This window comes from Mobula birostris, chromosome 4 (assembly GCF_030028105.1).
Source record: "Mobula birostris isolate sMobBir1 chromosome 4, sMobBir1.hap1, whole genome shotgun sequence".
Taxonomy (NCBI): Eukaryota; Metazoa; Chordata; class Chondrichthyes; order Myliobatiformes; family Myliobatidae; genus Mobula; species Mobula birostris.
In genome coordinates this window covers 178723915-178747230 of record NC_092373.1, presented here as the reverse complement: position 1 = coordinate 178747230, position 23316 = coordinate 178723915, and the positions used below count along the sequence as shown (strand labels likewise).

The window sequence follows — 23316 nt, the reverse complement described above, 5'->3', positions numbered from 1 at the left end:
GGCTCAGGTAGTAATCCAAAGATTACCACCTTTTTGGTTCTACTTTTTAATTTAATCCCTAGCTGCTCAAATTCCCTTAGCAGAACCCCTTTCCTCATTCTACCTATGTTGTTGGTACCCACATGGACCATGACAACTGCACCTTTCCCCTCCCACTACAAGTTCTCCTGCAGGTCAGATATGACGTCCCGAACCCAGGCACCAGGCAGGCAGCACAGCCTTCAGGACACTCGATCCTCACGAAAGAGAATTCTATCTATTCCCCAGACTATGGAATCCCCAATTACCAATACATTTCTCTTGTCTTCCCATCTTGAGTGGTTCTCTGAACTATGGTACCACACTCAGGTTAGCACCAGCGGGAGGTGATGGGTGGGCAAGGAGGTAAGGTGAGAGAGGGAAAAGGGGATAGGGAATGGTGAAGGAGGTGGGGGGGGGTGAATTATTAACACATATTTCAACACAGTTATCAGAACACAGGGTTCAACCCCAAATTCTTTCATATATGTAATTTGCTGAGAAGATTATGTTACCATGTATTAGTTGTACCTTCCCAAAGACTTCATCCAATTAAGATTTATTTTTTATAATTCTGAACCCTTCAAACAATACTCCAGATAAACTGCTTCAGGGGAATTGTTAAGTTCTAATTGCAAAGATCATCAGAAAAAAATTTGCACTGAGCTCAGTTTCTCTGCATGATTTGCCACTAGTCATCCTATGTTCTGCTAACCATGAACATGCATTTACTCAGACCCGAGGAATTCTGCAGATGTTGGAAATCCAAGCAACACACATCAAAGTTGCTGGTGAATGCAGCAGGCCAGGCAGCATCTCTAGGAAGAAGTACCGTCGACGTTTCGGGCCGAGTCCTGACAAAGGGTCTCGGCCTGAAATGTCGACTGTACCTCTTCCTAGAGATGCTGCCTGGCCTGCTGCATTCACCAGCAACTTTGATGTGTGTTGCTTTACTCAGGCCACTGGCTTTCTTTATACCACGCATGTGAAGGTTTGCAATTGGATTGCTAAATTATAAAGTATAACCAAATTCTAAGAAAGACATTTGCTTTTTTACCTGATTTATCCTTGGTTTTCTGACAGTTGTGTCTCAACTCTGAGCTGTTTACGTAAAGTTGGGATCTGTAACAGATATTTAGGGCATAAGTTAATCAACACATTTTGACTGGTTACAAAAATTGATGTAATAACTTTCCACTAATTTTTCTATTAAATTTTAAGGGGATGTTATGTCAATAAAACAAGAGATGAACTATTCTATGTGTTGTTTTTAAAAACACAAACACGAGAAAATCTGCAGATGCTAGAAATTCAAGTAACACACACAAAATGCTGCGTTCCACCAGCATTTTGTGTCTGTTGCTATGTGTTGTTTGCTCGCTTTTTGTCATCTGCATAATTTGTTATTTTTTGTGTGTTGGGTATTTGATGTTTTCTCTGAATGGTTTCTTAGTTTTGTGGCTGTGGTCTCCTCGTTCTTTACTCCCTCTACCTTCTTATTCTGGCATCTTCCCCCTTCCTTTCCAGTGCTGATGAAAGATCTTGGCCCAAAACGTCAACTGTTTATTAATTTCCATAGATGCAGTTTAATGTGCTGAATTCCTCCAGAATTTTGTGTATATAGCTTCTTCCCCTCTACCATCCGATTCCTAAATGGACATTGAAGCTTTGGACACTACCTCACTTTTTTTTAATATACAGTATTTCTGTTTTTGCACGTTTTTAAAATCTATTCAATGTATGTAATTTATTTACTTGTTTATTTATTATTATGTTTTATTTTATTTATTATTATTATTTTTCTCTCTGCTAGATTATGTATTGCATTGAACTGCTGCTGCTAAGTTAACAAATTTCATGTCACATGCAGGTGATAATAAACCTGATTCTGGTTCTGGTTCTGATTCTGAATTGTCCCAGGTAGTTAACTTACAGTAACTGCAGCCATTTACCTAAAGTACTCTGAGGTGGTTTTTTTTTGTAATACTTCATTTCTTACCTTCACTAAAACAGTTTAACAAAATTCCTAATCCTCCCTTCTCCAGCAATTTCCCCAAACCTCTCATCTCTCCTGAACTCTTCGTACTCCAGCTCAGTAAAATAAGCTGTGAGGTTGATTCTGCCTAATTAAATTCCAACTTGCCCACTGACACCAAGATTGCTGCAGAGACACTCGTAGGGTGAGTTCAGAGGAATTGTAATAGGAACGGATGACACTATATTGCAGTTGTTATCAGAATTCTACATTTTAATAAGAGTAATCAAAGCAGATTCCACATTTTTTGGAAGGTTAATGTAATAAAAATCTAATTTATACATACAACACAAGAGGTTCAGCAGACACTGGAAATCCAGAGCAACACACACAAAAAGCTAGAGAAACTCAGCTGGTCAGGCAGCTTCTATAGAAGTGAATAAGCAGTTGACGTTTTGGTTTTAGACCCCTCATCAGGACTGGAAAGGAAGGATGAAGATACCAGAATACGAAGGTAGGCAAGGGGAAGGAGGACATGCTGGAAGGTGATAGGGGAAACCAGGTTGGTGGGGGAGGAGGGGATGAAGTATGGAGCTAGGAGGTGATATGGGGAAAAGGCAAAGGGCTTGAGAAGGAATCTGATAGGAGAGGAGAGTGGACCATGGGAGAAAGGGATGGACAAAGAACACTGCGGGAGGTGATAGGCAGGTGAGGCCAGAGTGAACAATTGAAGAAGAGGGAAGGAGAAGGGGAAACACTACTGGAAGTTAGCGAAATTGTTGTTCATGCCACCAGGACTGACATGTCAAGAACCGGAATGGGAATTCTTCACACTGTGAAACACAATAATCAAAAAATGTTGGGTAATCTTAAATCAATGTAATTTCTTTGGTGACTGCTTTCTGCAGTGTATTTTAAATAGCTGTAAACTACTGCACCTACAAATATTTCAATGAACTGTCATTGATCTGAAATTTTAACTATTCACTCACAGTTACAGTATTTATTGTTCTTATCTCTTAAAATCCCCAACCCTATTAACTGATGATTTTTGTTTTGAGTGACTGTTGCAGCTTAATATAAGCACACACGCGTGAATTTGGTGCAAAATTACATCGCACGGCCCTTGGCCTGCTCCAGTAGTTAGTAACATCACAGCTGATTTGATGGTGACCTTAACTTAGCATTCCTGACTACCTGCAGAAATCTTTCATCTCCATATCAGGAATCTATCCATGCCTGCTTTATAGACTTTGTAGGGCTCTACTTCCACTGCCCTTTAGGGCAATGAGTTCCAAAAGCTCAGACTCTGAGAAAAAACAATATTGTCTCATAGAGCTTATTAAGTGTGTTCAGAAACGTTTTCTTAATCAGTACATAGAAGTCCCAACAAGAGAGTGTGTGATACCTGATCTGCTATTAGGGAATGAGACAGGGCAGGTGACAGAAGTTTGTGTAGGGGAACACTTTACATCTAATGATCACATTGCCATTTGTTTCAAGGTAAATATGCAAAAAGATAGGTCTACTCCATAGGTTAAGATTCTAATTTGGAGAAAGGTCAATTTTGATGGTATCAGAAAGGATCTATCAAGTGCAGATTGGAATAGGTTGTTTTCTGGCAAAGGTGTACTTGGAAAGTGAGAGGCCTTCAGAAATGATATTTTGAGCTTACAAAGCTTGTATGTCCCTGTCATAGTAAAGGATAAAGATAACAAGTTTACGAAATCTTGGTTTTCAAAACATATTGAGGCTCTGGTTAAGAAAAACAAGGAGGTGCATTGCAGGTTTCAGCAGGTAGGAACAAATGAGTTGTTTATGGAGTGCAAAAAATGCAAGACAACACATAAGAAAGAAATCAGGAGGGTTAAAAGAAGGCATGAGATTGCCTGAGCAGACAAGGGTGAAGGAGAATCCTAAGGGATTCTACAGATATATTCAGAGCAAAAGAATTGCAAGGATTAAAATTGATCCTCTGTCAGATCAGGATGGTAATCTATGTCTGGAGTCAAAGAGATGGGGGAGACCTTAAATGCATTTTTTGCATTTCTATTTACTCAGGACACAGAGTCTACAGAAGTAAGGCAAATCAGCATCAACTTCATGGACGCTATAGAGACTGCAGAGGAGGAGGTGTTTGCTGTCTATTATGTCTTGCAGTGGAATCTGGACCAGCTGCAAAAATGGGCTGAAAAATTGCAGATGGAATTTAATGCAGGCAAGTGTTTAGTGTTGTACATCGGCAGCACCAGCTAGGTCGTACAGTGGATGGTAGGGCACTGAGGAGTGTGGTAGGACAGTGGGATCTGAGAATACAGGTCCGTAATTCATTGAAGGTGCTGTCACAAGTGGAGGGGAATAAACAGTTGATGTTTCAGGCTGAGACCCACTCCATAGATGCTGATCAAGTAGCTGAGTTCCTCCAGTATTTTGTGTATGTTCTTCGAGCATATTGTTTGTTTTACTCAAGTCCCTTCTCACTTTTCTAAACTCTGGAAGACACAAGCATGTCCTGTCCAACATTTCCTCACAAAGCAGCTTGACCACTTGTTATGAGATAAGCAAAGCTCTGAATTACTTCCAACAATGTAGACCTTTCTTAAATGTGCTTTGTGAGAGGGCAGGTTGCACCTGAACTGGAGGGGACCATTATCCTGGTGGGGAGATGTGTAAGAGTTACTTGAGAGGATTTAAACTAGTCTGGCAGAGGAGTGGGACTCAAAGTGTGGCAGATGAGAGGCAAATACAGAAATTAATGCAAGCAAGTTCAGTAGGCAGAACAGGGAGAAGCAGGAGAGAGAGTGAGTTCTGATGGGCTAAGCTGCATTTATTTCAACGCAAAGAGCTTACCAGGTAAAGCAGATGAGCTCATGGCATGGATAGGCCAAAGGGATTGTTCTTGGCAAAATTTTTCTACAGGAGTGATTTCCCATTGTCTTTTTCCAGGCAGTGTCTTTACAAGACTGGTGACCCCAGCTATTATCAATACTCTTCAGAGATTGTCAGTAGTCACATAACCAGGACATGTGATTATGCACCAGCTGCTCATACAGCTATCCTCCACCTATTCCCATGGTTTTATGTGACCATGATTGGGGTGGGAACGCTCAGCAGGTTCAACACCTTGCCCAAGGGTGACCTGTAGGTTAGTGGAGGGGAGGAGCGCCTTACATCTCCTTTGGTAGAGATGTATCTCTACCCTGCCAACTTGTTGTGATATTTTCCAAAAACATGATTAAGGGATAGGCAGAACTGGCAGCTCAATGTTGTGGCAAACAGGTGCTACACACATGATAGAGGTGGAAACGACAGATAAGAGGGAGTTGTGTTTTTGATTAGGGAGGATATTATGGCAGCACTTAGAATATTCTCGGTGGGACAATTACTGAGAATATATGGGTAGAACTGATAAATAAGAAGAGGGTGATCATTTTGATAGGATTATACTATAGGCACTCCAGTAGTCAATGGGAGCAAGCGTGGAAGGAAATTGAAGGTAGGTATAGGGAATAATAGGGATGTAATAGGAGGTGATTTAAACTTCCCTCATATTGAGTGGGACAACTATAGAGCTGAAGGATCATAACATAGGATGTAGAACATTATGGCACAGTACAGGTTCTTCAGCCCACAATGTTGTGTTGGCCTCTTTGCCGAATCTAAGATCAATCTAACCCTATCAAAATGGACAATTTGATATTTCCCCTATTGTAATTAATTAGTTTTTTGTTTTGTCCACTCATTTAAGTTATCTATAACCCCATCTATAAAAATTTTCAACAATCTCTTTTTAGTACTTGTACTCATTTGATATTTATTCCTGTCTATAACAGTTACTGGGGTGTATGGGGTGTGTAGGGAGGGGTAGCGCCTCCGGTGGGGGGGCCTCCCGTGCCCTCTCTCAGGGCAGCTCTTCCACCTTTGGTCCCCACCTGGCACTCAGCTCTCACCTGTGGCTCCAAGTAGCTGTAGCACGCACAGCGGCCACACCCCGGTAAACCGTCTCAGCAGACGGGCCAGACCAGGTGAGGGTAGCCGACAGGTCTTCGACCCTCGGTGAGGTAGGGGATTTGCCTATCCCAGCGTGTGAAGTCTGGCCCTGGCAGATTGAGTGGAGGAGACTGATTAATGGTCCAACGGTCAAGAAGGCAGGCCACCAGGCATTAGTGGAGCGCTAAGAGCACGACAAGGCACTTAGACATCCTGGTCATCCACTACAAGAGGTGGTGATCTCTTTCAACTCACCCAGCAGTAGGAAAAGGCAAACCACTGCTGTGACCTGCCGAGTACATGATTTCCCAATACGTCAGAGCGGCGTGGAGGGAAATTGTCTGCCAACTGGAATTTCCAGATGCGACCTAAAGTGATAACAGTTACTAACTTAGTGCAGGTTGGTTACGGCTAGTCGTCTGCCTGAGCAAGGATCTGGACCCACTGCAATTTACTTAACAGTGCAACAGGTCCACAGTGGACACAATTTTACTGATTCTCCACTCTGCTTTGGAGCACAAGACAACAACAAAATATACATCAGGCTGTTGTTTAACAACTACAGCTTGGTATTCAATAGTATTAACCATCCAGCTTCTAAACATGGGCCTTTGTAACTTTCTCTGCAAATAGATTCTTAACTTGCTCATCAGGAGACAACAATCAGTGCAGATTTGTAGTAACATCTCCTCCTTGCTGACAATCAACATTGGCACACCTCAAGGATGTGTGGTTAGCTCACTGATCTACTTTCTCTAAACTCATCGCCGTGTGGCTAACGTACAGCTCAAATGTCATTCATAAACTTGCAGATTTCAGTGCTGTTGTTGGTATAATCTCAGATGGCAATCAAGAGGGATGGAGGAGTGCGATAGATTGGCTGGTTGACTGGTGCAACAACCACGCGAACATAGGTGAAAAGAAGGTTTCGCTTCCAGATGAGCTCAATGCCTTCTAAGTTCTCTTTGACTGTCAAAGCATGGAGGAAGCTTCATAAACTCTCACAGCCCCTGGTGACCCTGTGATTACAGTCTCTGAGGCTAACGTGAGACCATCCTTCAGGAGGGAGACTTGCTACCATTGGCCGCCTCCAGCAAGGTTTCATCGCTCTTTGCCTTCTCACTGATCAGCGACGTTGGCAATACACTCACTTGAGTACTTGTGTCACACAGTAAGCATCGCCTGAAAGGGTCTCTGTGATGAACAGTAGATGACCATGGCAGGCAAAACCCATGGTGTTCACAGACCTCTGATGTGCTGGCACTGTTAAAGTTGCAAGGCGGTTGGCACTTCCTTGCATTCATACCAAGGCAAGCGTGGTAAAGCACATAGCCTGCATTAGTTAGTAGTCTGTTTCGTGTGCTTATGTTGGAGGCCTTGCTGCTTATTGAGGCAGGGAAAAGAGGAGGAACCACAAACCTCTGCCCGGCTGAGCATAGACTATCAGCCATTTTAGCAAGCTCCCTATAGTCCTTCACGGTGCGTTAGCAAGGGCAATGTAAACTTGATCAGGCATTTGCTGAATGAAGAGTTCTTTAAAAATAAACCGAGGATAGTGATTTCCCAGGAGAGAGAGCATGTGGTCTATAAGCTCTGAAGGCTTAACATCACCAAGGCCGGGCAAGGAGAGCAACTGTTCGGTGTGCTCGGACTCCGATAGTCCAAAAGATGAGTTTTCAGCGATTAGTATTTATCATGATCAGGCGGGTATTCTAGTAGACACTCTTGCAGCCATGGAGTTTCTGAGCAGTGCTACCATACGGTAGAATTTGGTGTTGTCAGCGGTGCTTTCTCACAGCGCAAGTTGGGCCTCGGCTTGTACAAACCAAGCAACAGCATTTTGCTCCCAAAACTCCAGCAGTTTCTAAGCCACTGATTGGCCAACATGTTCAATAACTCTGGAACCGTCCTTTAGTATCAGGGTCACCAATGTAGGTTTTCGCTCATAAAATGACATGAGGTGTTTTATGTTTAAGAAACAATGGTACAACTCATTTATGGAGCTCCAAAAAACTGAACACTAAAAGGTCTTTACATAATTATGTCATCAGGTCAGACCAGCCTCTGAAAGTGAACCCCAACTCAATGTATGTTTCCACCAATTACATTACTCTACACAGGCAAGAGGTACAGGGGCCTGAGGACCCACACTCAATGATTCAGGCAGAGTTTCTTCCCAGCTGTCAGACTTTTAAACCCCTGAATACTACCTCATTATTCATTTTTTTTCTACATGATTCATTTATTTTGTAATTTGTGGTAACGTTATGTCTTTGCACTGTCCTGCTGCATCATATTAAATTTTTTGACATATAAGACAGTGATAAATAACCTGATTCTGATATATAAATTAACTAACAATCTAGGTTAAAATTATTGCAGAGATCAAAAATCAAAATCAATTCTTTACGAAACATTGGCAAGATATCTTCCAGCTGCCAGCAGCACAACTATCAAATTTGGGAATTTTCAAAAAGGCCACAAGTAAAGCAGATATCTCAGCGGATTTAGGGTTAGAGGAAATTACGATGAAAGGGAGGGAGGGAGGGAGGGACAAGGCAATGGAGAGACTTGTAAACAAGTTGACAACCTAGAAATTGAGCAGTTTCCCAACAAGGAGCCAATATACTGTAGGTCAGTGAACAATGTACTGATGGGTGAAAGTGACTAAGTACAAGTTTGTAGCCTGGCAGCCGAATTTGTGAGTTTTTCTGGTTTATGCAGAGTGGAATGAGAGGGTTCTTTTTTAAACTGTAAATTGGAATATCTATGTTTGGAGGTAACGATGGCATGGAAAAGTGTTTCCGCAGCAGATGAAATGAGGCAATAAGGCTGTAGAGGTGGGAATATGATTGAAACAGCAAGTATTAGAACACCCTCAACAAAATCAATTTTTTTGCCTATCTGTTTAGTATCAACAGTTGGCTTGGGTTGTAAAGATTTTCCCAGGTGAGGGAAGGAGCAAATGATCCTAACCTTTCAGATACAGAAGAGAACATTACAGTGCAGTACAGGCCCTTCATTACATGATATTGTAGCAACCTATTAACACATGCTAAGATTAATTTAACCATTCCCTTCTACATAGCACTCCATTTTCCTATCACCCGTGTGCCCACCTAAAAGTTTCTTAAATGCTCTAATGTATCTGCCTCTACCACCACCCTTGGAAAGGTGTTCCACACATCCACTACTCTCTCTGTGAAAAAAAAACTTACCTCTTTCCTTGAATTATCTTAAAATACACCCCCTTGTATTAGCCATTTCCACTCTGGGGTAAAAAATCTCTGGTTATCCACTCTATCTATGCCTTTTATCATCTTGTACACCTCTGTCAAGTCACCGCTCGCCCTCTCACTCCAAAGGAAAAAAGCCTCGCTCAGTCAACCTATCCTCACAAGACATGCCCTCTAGTCCATGCAGCATCCTGGTAAACCCTCTCTAAAGTTTCCACATTCTTCCTCGAATGAGGTGACTAGAACTGAACACAATATTCCAAGTGTGGTCTCACCAGGGTTTTATAGAGGTGCAACATTAACTTGTAGCTCTTGAACTCAATCCCCTGACTAATGAAGGCCAACACACCACACGCCCTCTTAACAACCCTATCAACTTGCGGGGTAACTTTGAGTAAGTGCACCCATCTCTGTTACAGTCCTGGCACTTCTTCATAAGGGGTGCTTTGATGAGGATGGAAGTGACAGGTTGGCCTCTCCCAACACTGATGAGTTGCAAATGCTGAATTGTGTGTCAGGCAGACGTTACCCTTTGTGGAATTGTGTGTCATCCATCACAAGTTAAATCTTCACAGCAGAAAGAGACAAGATGATATTGAAATAAAAGAAATGATTCATACAGACAGGCGACATTTATTGTGAGGGCATTTGTGAAGAATCATCTATGACAGGCCTTCATCAGTGAATCATTCACCTTTTATCCTCCTCTTTAATAGCTTCTCTCTTTTTTGCAGTAGAATTTTCATATACATATCTGTCTGCACAGAAAATATGAAAAGGAATCAAAATTAGTAACTGTCAGTGCTTTTGTTTGCAAGATATGGTGATATCAACAAAATATGGTGATGTCAACAAAATTGAGAGAGTACAGAGAAGATTTACTAGAATGTTACCTGGGTTTCATCTCCTAAGTTACAGAGAAAGGTTGAACAAGTTGGGTCTTTATTCTTTGGAGCGTAGAAGGTTGAGGAGGAACTTGATAGAGGTATTTAAAATTATGAGGGGGATAGATAGAGTTGACATGGGTAGGCTTTTTCCATTGAGAGTGGGGGAGATTCAAACAAGAGGACATGAGTTGAGAGTTAAAGGGCAAAAGTTTAGGGGTAACATGAAGAGGAAATTCTTTACTCAGAGAGCGGTAGCTGTGTGGAATGAGCTTCCAGCAGAAGTGGTTGAGGCAGGTTCGATGTTGTCATTTAAAGTTAAATTGAATAGCTATATGGACAGGAAAGGAATGGAGGGTTATGGGCTGAGTGCAGGTTGGTGGGATTAGGTGAGAGTAAGAGTTCGGCACGGACTAGAAGGGCTGAGATGGCCTGTTTCCGTGCTGTAATTTTTATATGGTTATATATCCAAATTCTAAGAAAAAAACCATATTGGTTTACTTTGACAATGTTTTGCAAAATTGGCCTGGACTCCACATTACATTTTAAATTTTCGAAGATCTGCAAAGTCTGGCACAAGGAGTGCTGGAAAACGCAGTTAGTATAGATGTAAGATAGCTGGTGTGGAAATAGTGGATCAAAAGATCTGTTTCTATGCATTATGACTCTAACCATAAACTTATTCTTAGCGCACAGAGGAAGATATCAAGGTAGACAAGCGGCACTGTAGCACAGCGGTTCGTACAATCGATTTACTGTGCCAGTGATCACTGGTTAGGGTTCGATTCCTGCTGCTGTTTGTAAGGAGTTTGCATGTTCACCCCGTGACCGCCTGGGTTTCCTCCGGGTTCTCTGGCTACCACTCACAGACCAAAAGGACATATGGATTAGGGCTAGTAAATTGTGGGCGTGTTATTTTAGCTGCTGCCAGCAAATCTGTGGACTGATGCAAATGAATAATTTCACTGTATGATTTGATGTTTCGATGCACATTTAACAAACAAAACTAAGCTTTAATCATTCAGTTGCAAACTAATGAGAAACAAGAGACAATTCAAGCATCAGAAGAAGCAGGCTTTAATCTGGCCTGAGTTTCAGTGTAGCCCAGTGGACAAAGGTCAGTTGGCAAGCACTTCACTGAGTATAGTTATGTTACTGGATGTAGCAATGGTCTTAGTTCTGCAACTCTACTCTTATAATGCTGTTGCTTTCACTTTGCACATGATTTTAGAAAGATGTTTATCAGCTTGTAACTTGACCATGGTTAAGCATTAAATATCTGAAAATTAGCTGCATTCCATTATAAGCACCATTCCAGTTTTTGGAGAATTTGTGTGACCAAGTGTGACTCAACACAGACCAAGAACATGTTATATGTCCTCAGTTCTTGAATGTTATATTTGTTTTCTATCTGTTATGATCTATAGCTAATTTTTCCAACAGATGCATCAATTTATTACACCACTAACAAAAATATGTTTTCATTTATATTCTCTTATGAGTTTAATTTGATATTTCAGACTGAAAAGCAAAAACAAAACTGCAGATGCTGGAAATCCTGAGAATAGCTAGCAGTCAGTTTGTGCAGAGATAAACAGAGCTAATGATGAAATGTCATTGAACTGAAATATTATAGTTCAATATGAACTTTCATACCATAGTATTTCCAGTTTGTTATGTTTTTAATTCTTGTATTTAAAGTGTCCAGTGATCTAGATTTACTTTCCCATTCACGATTTAAAAAAATTAACAATCTCAAGTGTGAAAGTTCATCAGCAATTAGGTGTTTTGTAAAATATCGAAGGAAGCGAATAGTTTCCTGAACAACCTGAGGCAAAACATATTGAAAGAACCCATCAAGATTAACAGAAGCCAAATGACAGAAGTGGAGAAAATAACTGCATTGAAGAGTAACATTTTCCTAAGGATGGATAGCATTCTTCCCAGGATTGTAAAAGAAGAAGGTAAAAATATTGCAATGTATGACCCATTATACGCCGATGTAATGCTCAATTTATTGCTGAACCTGTGATTAATTCATCTGGATTCTCTTGCTGTCTTTATATTAGACATGTATTTTAACTGCTTTCTTAGCCTGGCCTGCCTTTTTTAGTGAAATATGCATACATGTCCTCAGGATTTACTGTTCTTGCACCCGTTTTAGAACTGTGCCCTTATGTCCCTCCTCATTCAAACTACCAAAATGTAAAACTGAAAATGTCTCGGCTGCCACCTATGAATCCACTCCACTAGCCTATTCCTCTGTTACTGCACTCCTGTAGATTTTCTGTCAAGTGCTATGTGGAAATTGTGCCCCGTGTGGTCAAAGCCAAATCGAAATCATTAAATATACTTTGAGAATGATAGTCATCTGCTAATCTCTGCCTTTCCTGTCTTGTCTTTTCAGATCTCTTTCACAACCCATCTTTGCCTTCTTTTACTTACACAATTTTCTATCAATGTTGTGACATCCTTTTTATTATACAGCCTTCAATTTGCATGAGGAATCTTTACTATGACGCCTTATTAAAAATAAAACATTAGTAAATCCATTTATATCACATCAGACTAACTTCTGTCATTGACTCTTTCTGTTTTTGTTTAATCAAAGATCTTTAAAGTTAATTGGCATAGTTTACAACTATATGCGGGCTTTCTGTAATTAATCCACATCATTACCAATTCTATTCATGGTCGTTATTTATCAAACTTTTCCTATTGCCCAGGATAAAATGACTTGTTACGTAGCTTGCCCTTAAATATTCTGATTGTGAAATGGATGGGATAATGTTCTCAGGAGGTGGTCAGAAAGACTAGTTAAGCTGTTGATGAAGTGTCTGGTGGAGGTATGCACATTGTGCAGGGGGACAATGGATACCATCCCCTGCCAGGGTTAAAGCCAAGTGGTCCTAGTGAGAAGTAGCCTGGAAGGTCATTGTAAAGACATGAGGGGGAGGGTCATTGAGTACCAGTGCTTTGGGGAAGCATGCCTAAGTCCCTCTCTGCTCCTATGAGCAGAAGAAAAAGAAATTACCAAAGAAAAAATATTTTTAGCAAAGAGAAACAGTTTTCTTTCTGAAAGGAGATGCTGGTATTTGAGAAGGTTCAGAGGAGATTTATTAAAACAATCCTGGGAATGAAAGGGTTAACGTATGTGGGGTGTTTGATGACTCTGTGCATATACACACTGGAGTTCAGAAGAATGAAGGGGAACCTCATTGAAACCCAAGGAATATTGAAAGACCTATCTAGAAAGGACATGGAGAGGATGTTTTTAATAGTGGTAGGGTCTAGGATCAGAGAGCACTGTCTCAGAATAAATGGGCGTCCCTTTGCAGACAGAGATGAGGAGGAATTTCTTTAGCCAGAGGGTGGTGAATCTGTGGAATTCATCACCTCAGATGGCTGTGGAAGTCAAGTCATTGGGTATATTTAAAGTGGAGGTCCTTAATTGGGAACAGCATCAAAGGTTACGGGGAGAAGGCAGGAGGGTGTAGTTGAGAGGGAAAACAAATCAGCCATGATGAAATAGCAGAGTAGACTCGATGGGCTAAATGGCCTAATTCTGCTCCTGCTGTTTGTCTTATTGTCTCATGGAGTTAATACTTCAAGTTGAAGACCTGTTTCCAGAACAGAGAAAAAGAGAAAATGAGCTAACATCAATGGCCACTTCATTAGTATGTCCTGTACATGTTCATGGTCTTCTGCTGCTGTAGCCCATCCACCTCAAAGTTCAATGTGTTGCACATTCAGAGATGTCTTCTGCACACCACTGTTGTAATGCATGGTTATTTGTGTTACTGTCACCTTCCTGCCAGCTTGAACCAGTCTGGCCATTCTCCTCTGACCTCTCAAATTAACATGGCATTTTTGCCCACAGAACTATCGTTCACAGGATTTTTTTGTATTTTGCACCATTACGTATAAACTCTAGACACTGCTGTTGTGAAAATCCCAGGAGATATAAGAGTTTCTGAGATACTCAAACCATCCTATCGGGCATCAACAATGATTCCATGGTCAAAGTCACTTGGATCACATTTCTTGTGCCTTCCGATGTTTGGTTTGAGCAACAAATGAACCTCTTGAACATGTCGGCATGCTTTTATGTATTGAGTTGCTGCCACATGATTGGTCAATTAGATATTTGCACTAACAAACAGGAATATGAGTGTATCTCATGAAGAGGCCAGTGAGTATATGTTTAAGTTATGGAGAGAGTGGAGAAGGGATTGATAGGGAAAAGGGGATTGATAGGGAAAAGGGAATTGATAGTCAAAATGAGGAGAGTTGGAGAAAGAGTGAAAACAAACAAAGGTGTGTATGTAAAATACTGCCCAGCATCTCCGCAAGTATCACCAGAGAGAAAAGCTGAGCTAATATGCAGATAGATCATCTGCTGTAGAACTGGTAAATTCTGTTACAAATAGAGAAAATATTCAATATTGAGCCCAGAATCTGCAATGTGACCTGGCAGAAGAGGAGGTTCAGCCTCCTGAACCTTATGAGAACTGTGAAGGAAGCCACAGACACAGAGATCAGAGTGAGATAAAGCAACAGGCAAATGGGTCACCCGTAGAGTCTGAACAAAAGTGTTCCACAGAGCAATTGCCCAATCAGCATTTGCTCTCTCTCATGCAGAGAGACCACATCATGAACACTGAACGTTATGTACTAGATTAGAGGAAGTGTGAATGAACCACTGTTTTATCAAAAAGACTGGTCCTCAGATGGTAGGAAATGAAGCATTGGTCTGCTGTGACAAACTGGAGGGGGGACCGGTGGCGATGCCTGAGATGATTGATCCCTATAGAATCAGGAAAGAGAAGATATGCCTGATGGTGCAATCTCATTAAAGATAAATGATACTGGATAAAGTCTGTCTCCTTGAGCATGGAGTTTGGATAAATTCCCTAATGCAGCAGTAAGCAAGAAGCTCTGAGATGTTTTGGTTTAAAGCCCTACATCAGGATTAATTAGAACAGGATTTAAATCCAAAATATCACCAGCTCCTTCCTTTCCACCAGGGTTCCCAACTTTATTTGCCACGGACCCCGACCATTAACTGAGGGGTCCGTGGACACCAGGTTGGCAATGCCTGCATACATGTAGATGCTGATGACCTGCTGAGTTCTCCCAGAGGATTATTTGTTGCTCCAGTTTCAAGCATCTGCAATTTTTGCATCTGCGAGATGTGGCAAATATCAGCGAACATAGCCTGGACGTATCCTGAGGCAGGTAAACTGAGAGTAATTTTGAATCCTGGGCTTTATGGGATAAAACATCTAAGGTATAAATAAGGTCTGGACAAGTACAATTTGAGGTAAATGGTTAGCAAATTTTTCCTTGAGCAATTAGGAACTGTGGTTTCTCGCACCAGTGCACTTGAATTCTGTACGATGTGCTGCTGTTGGTGTTAACTTGGGGAGTTTTATACCCAAAATTAATTTTATGGAGAATAACAATTCCACTGATGAATGAGGAAACTTACTTTCTCATACCCAGAAATATATACAAACCTGGGTTAGGCTGATTTCAAACAACACAGCACTTGATTTTTGTTTTGGAGTTGTGTGAATGAATTTCCAGCCCTATATCTCACTTAGTCTAATATTTTGCACCGGAAAATGACTGGTCTGTAATAAGGTTCAGAGTGATTGAACGTCTTCAACAGAAAGACAGTGATTAGTAAGGGTATCAGAGGATACAGGGAGAAGGCAGGAGGAGATTAAGAGAGATAATAAATCAGCCATGATGGAGTGGTAGAGCAGACTTGATGGGCCGAATGGCCTAATTCTGTTCCTATGTCCTTGATTAGCCAGGGCATCAAAGGGTATGGGGTGAGAGCATGGGAGTAGGGATGACCGGAAGAATTGGGTCAGCCCATGATTGAATGGCAGAGCAGAATCGATGGGCCAAATGGTCTACTTCTCCTCCTATATCTTATGGTCTTATGGCTTATGGTCTTACAGATTTGCAAGAGGCAGGTCAAGCCTAGTGACTCTGATGGAATTTTTGGAAGTGGTTAAAGTGGGGAACCAGGTGGTGAATGCTTGTTATTTTTGTGGACTTCTGGAAGGAGTGTGATAAAGGCCCATTTAAAAATCCATTGCTACAAGCTGAAAATCATGGAATTCATGGTAAGTTGTTTACCTGGCTTGGAAATTGGCTAAGGGTAGGAAACAGTGTTGGAGAATGGATAGTTATTGTTGTTGGGAGGATATTTCAAATGGATACCCATACCGATTTGTTTTGAGGCCATAATTATTCATAAAATTTATAAAAGATGAGATTGAAAACCAAGTATGCTGATGCTGGCATTGCCAATGGAAGAAAGAACTTACATGAAGTATTTGTAGATCAAACAAATGAGCAAAACGGTGCCAATCGGATGCTGGTAGAGCTCAGCCAGTTGAACTACATCTGTAGAAAGAGATACCAGTTGATGGTTTAGGTCAAAGACCCCTCATCAAATGGATTCTGAAGCATTTTTGATGAAGGGTCCTTGACTTGAAACATTAATTGCTTTCTCTTTCCAAAGGTGCCAGTCGACTTGCTGAGCTCTTCCAGTAGATCAGTTCTTGTTTCAAATTGCAACAAATGCATTCTTATTTGCTTTCCTCTACCAGATGGATTATAGTGCTGACAAGTATGGGATCATACTTTTTAGACATGACAAAAAATGTTAAGTTATGAACCTGTTGATAGAAACAAATGTTGTTTTACAAGGGCGAGGTATATCACTGAAGAGCTAACTTTGAACTATCTCAGTCCAACTGTGCCTGGAATTCTGATTAGACCTTTCTTCCATATATTAATTGTTCTTCAGTTAGTGTCATTTATGTCCTTAAAGAGATTGATAATAGGTATTAATGGAATCAAAAGGTATGAGGCCAGTGCAGGAAAATGAAGCTGACGTAAAAGATCAGCAAGACATAATTCCTAACACAGTGAACAGTAGAAACTTCTTAATCAAAATACATTTATATTTTTCTCCTGAGTTGTGTGATCCTCACCATTCCGCTGTGAGCATTTTGCTCTCCAGAAGCAGTAGAACAAAACTATGAACACGATCAGTATTATGGGACTGACGGCTACCAGAATCCAGGTGATGAAATCCGTCTCAGTAGCGATATCTATATTAAAAATAGACATTCTATTAAAGAAAATCTCCAGACAGTGGTAGATAGAGTTCAATCCATCACAGACACAACCCTCCCCACCATTTACAAGGAGCACTGCCACAAGAAAGCAGGACCCCCAGCACCTAGGCCAAGCTCTCTCCTCACTGCTGCCATTGGGCAGGAGGTATAGGAGCCATAGGCCACACGCCACCAGGTTCAGGAACAGTTATTATCTTTCAACCGTCAGCATGGATAACTCCACTTAGCACAACACTGAAATGATCCCATATATCTACGGACTCACTTTCAAGGACTCTTTACAACTCATGTTCTCAGCATTATTTATATATTTATATATATTTGTACAATTCGTCTTCTTTTGCACATTGGTTGTTTGTCAGTCTATATGTATAATTTCTCATAAATTTTATTTTATTTATTTTCCTGTAAGTGTCTGCAAGAAAATGAATCTCAAGATACAGTGACATAAATATACTTTGACAATATTAAATTCTTTGACTTTGATTTCTAACTGCCCTCAAGAGGGAGGAGGTAACCTTCTTGGATGCTGCAGGAGTAGCTGTACCGTGTGACTGTTGGGAAGGAATGACTGATTTTTGTCAAGAATTTCCCTTTGTATTTTTTATGGAAATGACGATGTTGATCCAAGAAGGAGCAGAGATATATGTGCAAGTTACAATAGCATGCGACTTGTTGCAGCGATCGGAAATGGTGGGGTGTTCACGGGTTCTGGTGCTTGTATCCTTCCAGATGCTGGAGGCTGTGGGAATCACCCGCAAGGCCAGCTTTAGTAAGCACTCCTGTCTTACACAGCTACAGAGAGTCCGAGGCCAAGGGCTGGAGGCCCAGAAGTGGCCTGTCCTGGGGTTGGAGGTGTGTGTGTGTGTGTGTGTGTGTGTGTGTGTGTGTGTGTGTGTGTGTGTGTGTGTGGAGGTGGGTGGGAAAAGAGCTTCCTTTGCTGTTGTTCTCGTGTTGCAGCCTGTGCTGTTTCGCTGAGCATTGTAGGCAGCTATGCTGGAACTGCAATGTGCAGCGACACTGTGGGCTGCCCCCCCGCCCCCCCTCCAGCACATTCTTGGGTGTATTAGCTGTTAATACAAATGCCACATTCCACTTGTGTTCCGATGTGCATGTGATAAATAAATAAATCTGAATCTGAACCAGGGAAGTATCTTCGAAGAAGTTTTGCCAAGTTGCTGCAGGTAATGCACAGTATTGGTGGTGTTGTACTGAGTTATCCTTCAGCGTTATCCTTTAATCATAGTGAGACCAACATCGAAGGGGGTTAGAGGAGCATTATCCAGACTGAAGGCAATAACTGAAGTTCCCCAATCCCCAAATAACAGTTTATTTTTTTGTATATGCGGTGTCAAAGGGATTGTTGCTGGGTTTGAACTGGGGATGTTACAATGAACTTCCCTATGGTTAACTAGTAGGCTACCAAGAGAGACTTAGACCAGGTGGACCCAAGTGCAGAGGAGACAAGAGATGAGGATGGTATTAACAAAGAATCTTCGCTTGTGGATTGGTTAGTAGGGAGCACTGGCTAGGGCTCGAAAATCACTACACACAGGGTAGGTGGGCTCAAGACTGAGCAAAATTGAACAAACCAGAGGAAACTTAAATAGGCAAAGAAAACAAGGTACAGGTACACAGATAAATAAAACAAAGCAGAGGTGAAAACAATCAACTAATAATCATGGAAGAAGGAACTTTAGAGTCTGGAGGACTCTAGTACCCTTAGGTGGTCTGACCGAGGCATGATATGCAGTTTCCTAGTTTAACTCATCAGAGCTGCAGGTTTGGAAGTCAATAATGAAAACAGGAAGTGCTAGGAACATTCAATGATCAGGCTGCCTCTGGAATATTGTACAGGAGCAGGCCCTTAACTAATTAAACTAGGAATTAAATGCCTCACTAAATAATATACCATAATATGATAAGTGTGACCATAATATGATAAGTTTTAATCTACAATTTGAGAGGGAGAAGGGAAGATCAGAAGTGTCACTATTACAGTTGAACAAAGGGGACTATGGAGCCATGAGGGAGGAGTTGGCCGAAGTTGACTGGAAAGATACCCTAGCAGGGATGACAGTGGAACAACAATGACAGGTATTTCTGGGAATAATACAGAAAGTGCAGGATCAGTTCATTCCAAAGAGGAAGAAAGATTCTAAGGGGAGTAAGGGTGACCGTGGCTGACAAGGGAAGTCAAGGACAGTATAAAAATAAAAGAGAAGTATAACATAGCAAAGATGAGCCGGAAGCCAGAGGATTGGGAAACTTTTAAAGAGCAACAGAAAATAACTAAAAAGGCAATATGGGGAGAAAAGATGAGGTACGAAGGTAAGGAGGATAGTAAAAGCTTCATTAGGTATGTGAAGAGGAAAAAATTAGTTAAGACCAAAGTTGGGCCCTTGAAGACAGAAACGGGTGAATTTATTATGGGGAACAAGGAAATGGCAGATGAGTTGAACAGGTACTTTGGATCTGTCTTCACTAGGGAAGACACAAACAATCTCCCAGATATAATAGTGGCCGGAGGACCTAGGGTAACGGAGGAACTGAAGGAGATTCACATTAGGCAGAAAATGGTATTGGATAGACTGATGGGACTGAAGGCTGATAAATCCCCAGGGCCTGATGGTCAGCATCCCAGGGTACTTAAGGAGGTGGCTCTAGAAATTGTGGATGCATTGGTAATCACTTTCCAATGTTCTATAGATTCAGGATCAGTTCCAGTGGATTGGAGGGTAGCTAATGTTATCCCACTTTTTAAGAAAGGAGGGAGAGAGAAAACAGGCAATTATAGACCAGTTAGTCTGATATCAGTGGTGGGGAATATGCTGGAATCAATTATAAAAGATGAAATAGCGGCATATTTGGATAGCAGTGGCAGGATAGGTCCGAGTCCGCATGGATTTACGAAGGGGAAATCATGCTTGACTAACCTTCTGGAATTTTTTGAGGATGTAACTATGAAAATGGACAAGGGAGAGCCAGTGGATGTAGTGTACCTGGACTTTCAGAAAGCCTTTGATAAGGTCCCACATTGGAGGTTAGTGTGCAAAATTAGAGCAAACGGTATTGGGGGTAGTGTACTGACATGGATAGAAAATTGGTTGGCAGACAGGAAACAAAGAATAGGGATTAACGGCTCCCTTTCAGAATGGCAGGCAGTGACTAGTGGGGTACCGCAAGGCTCGGTGCTGGGACCGCAGCTATTTACAATATACATTAATGATTTAGATGAAGGGATTAAAAGTAACATTAGCAAATTTGCAGATGACACAAAGCTGGGCGGCAGTGTGAAAGGTGAGGAGGATGTTATGAGAATGCACGGTGACTTGGACAGGTTAGGTGAGTGGGCAGATGCATGGCAGATGCAGTTTAATGTGGATAAATGTGAGCTTATCCACTTTGGTAGCAAGAACAGGAAGGCAGATTACTATCTGAATGGTGTCAAGTTAGGAAAAGGGGAAGTACAACGAGATCTGGGTGTCCTTGTTCATCAGTCACTGAAAGTAGGCATGCAGGTACAGCAGGCAGTGTAGGAAGCTAATGGTATGTTGGCCTTCATAACAAGGGGAGTTGAGTATAGGAGCAAAGAGGTCCTTCTGCAGTTGTACAGGGCCCTGGTGAGACCACACCTGGAGTATTGTGTGCAGTTTTGGTCTCCAAATTTGAGGAAGGACATTCTTGCTATTGAGGGAGTGCAGCGTAGGTTCATGAGGTTAATTCCTGGGATGGCGGGACTGTCATATGTTGGAAGATTGGAATGACTGGGCTTGTATACACTGGAATTCAGAAGGATGAGAGGGGATCTGATTGAAACATACAAGATTATTAAGGGATTGGACACGCTAGAGGCAGAAAACATGTTCCCGATGTTGGGGGAGTCCAGAACCAGAGGCCACAGTTTAAGAATAAGGGGTAGGCCATTTAGAACAGAGGTGAGGAAAAACTTTTTCACTCAGAGAGTTGTGGATCTGTGGAGTGCTCTGCCTCAGAAGGCAGTGGAGGCCAATTCTCTGGATGCTTTCAAGAAAGAGTTAGATAGAGCTCTTAAAGATAGCACAGCCAAGGGATGGGGGAGAAGGCAGGAACAGGGTACTGATTGTGGATGATTAGCCATGATCACACTGAATGGCGGTGCTGGCTCGAAGGGCTGAATGGCCTACTCCTGCATCTGTTGTCAATTATCTATAAATGAGAATCTGAATCAGAATCAGGTTTATTATCACCAAAATGTGTTGTGAAATGTGTTGTTTGCAGCAGCAGTACAGTGCAATATGCAAAAATTACTGTAAATATTTATAACTAATTATTATAAAATTACAATAAGTATTTTTTCATTACTATAAGTAAATCCTTCTGCCAATGCAATGTCCACATCCCTCCATTCTCTCTCTGCAGGAAGAAAAAAAATCGGAGATAATGTTCCAGGCCAACGACTTTTTGTCAGAACCAGGATAGGTTACCAACCTAAAACTCTGTTTGCCTTTCCACAGATGCTGGTTACCTTATTGAGTATCTCCAGTGTTTTCTGTTTTTAATTAATTTGATTTTGGATGCACGTGCAGAAGACTTGATCATTCACTTTGCAGATGTCTTGAAATTAGGAGGTATTGCAGACAGAGAAGAAGATTATCTTACATTACAGGGGGATCTTGATGAGTTAGGAGGTTGGTTGGGAACACTTGTGGGTTGCTCCAGCACATCTTGTGTTGGTTGTTATCATAAAACGACATGTCCCTCTATATGTTTCAAGGTACATGTGATAAATAAATGAATCTGAGCAGTGGCAAATAGATTTCAATACAGGCAAATGTAGATAATGCATTTTGCAGAGTAAAACCAGTGTGGGACTTCTACTAGGAATGATAAGGCACTAGGGAGTTTATTGGAACAGAGGGACCTAGGAGTACATAGTTCATTCTCAGTAGCTTTACAGTTCGACACAGTGGTGAATTTTTTTTTAACGCTTCACTGTATGTGATAAATTAATGAACCTGAGCAGTGGCAAATAGATTTCAATGCAGGTAAGTGTGAGGTGATGAATTTTGGAAAGTCAAACCAGAGTAGGACTTACGTTACAAATAATAAGGCACAAGGGAGTGCATTGGAACAGAGGAACTTAGGAATACAAATGGATAGTTCATTGAAAGTGGCGTCACAGTTAGATACGGTGGTGAAATTGCAATTTAACATGCTGGTCTTCATATGTCAGAATAACAAGTATTGAAACTAGGTCGTTATATTGCAGTTGATTAAGTTCTTAGTAAGGCTACGCTTGCAGTACTCTGCACACTTTAGGTCACTGTTACAGAAAAGATGTGGTTAACCTGAAAATAGTGCAGAGAAGATTTATGACGATGTTGCCAGCACTGGAGAGCCTGAGTTACGGGGGAGGTTGGGCAGGCTAGGTCTTTATTCCTTGAAGTGTGGGAGAATGAGGGGCGACAAAAAAATTGGATCACTCAAAGAAGGTTTAAAAAATAATTTCAATAAATTAAACTACAAAGTTTAATTTTTTTAAGATTAAAAAAATTGCGGAACTGGAGCCAAATTTGTAAAGAGTGCTTAATCACAGGGTATAGGTTTAAATTAGCAACTTTAGCTAATTGTATAGGTAAAGCAACTCCCAATAACGAGGTTAAATAAAACTGTTTCACAGCTTTCAGTTCCAGGTCTACCCAAACTGGCTGATCGTTTTTATCAACCCAGTATAACCAAAAGGACATGTATTGGACATTAACAGCCCAATAATACATTACTAAATTAGGCAAAGCAAGACCTCTATCCTTTTTCAACTTTTGTAAGTGACATTTACTAATCCTTGGTCTTTTATTATTCCAAATAAAAGTGTGATCCAATTTTTTTACTTTAGAAAAATAAAGGTATTAATTCTTTTTTGGATATATTTGAAGAGAATGAGGGGTGACTTTATAGAAATGTTTAAAGTTATGAGAGGCGTAGATAAGGTGGATGCAACAGTCTTTTCCCTGGCGTAGGAGACCAAAACTAGGGGTCCATTGATTTAGGATGAGAGGGGAGAGATTTCA

General features: G+C 41.2%; 1 protein-coding gene across 1 annotated transcript in view; it reads right to left on the bottom strand.

Annotated features, from left to right (window-relative positions):
• The window catches only part of LOC140196804 (uncharacterized), a 32785-nt gene that overhangs the window by 7308 nt on the left and 2161 nt on the right, over positions 1-23316 (bottom strand). Inside the window, exons 2-4 of the mRNA XM_072256616.1 lie at positions 17120-17239; positions 9914-9977; positions 1076-1140 (exon numbers count right to left, since the gene is read on the bottom strand). Of these exons, the coding sequence (XP_072112717.1) occupies positions 1076-1140; positions 9914-9977; positions 17120-17239 (249 nt within the window). The remainder of the gene's footprint in view (positions 1-1075; positions 1141-9913; positions 9978-17119; positions 17240-23316) is intronic.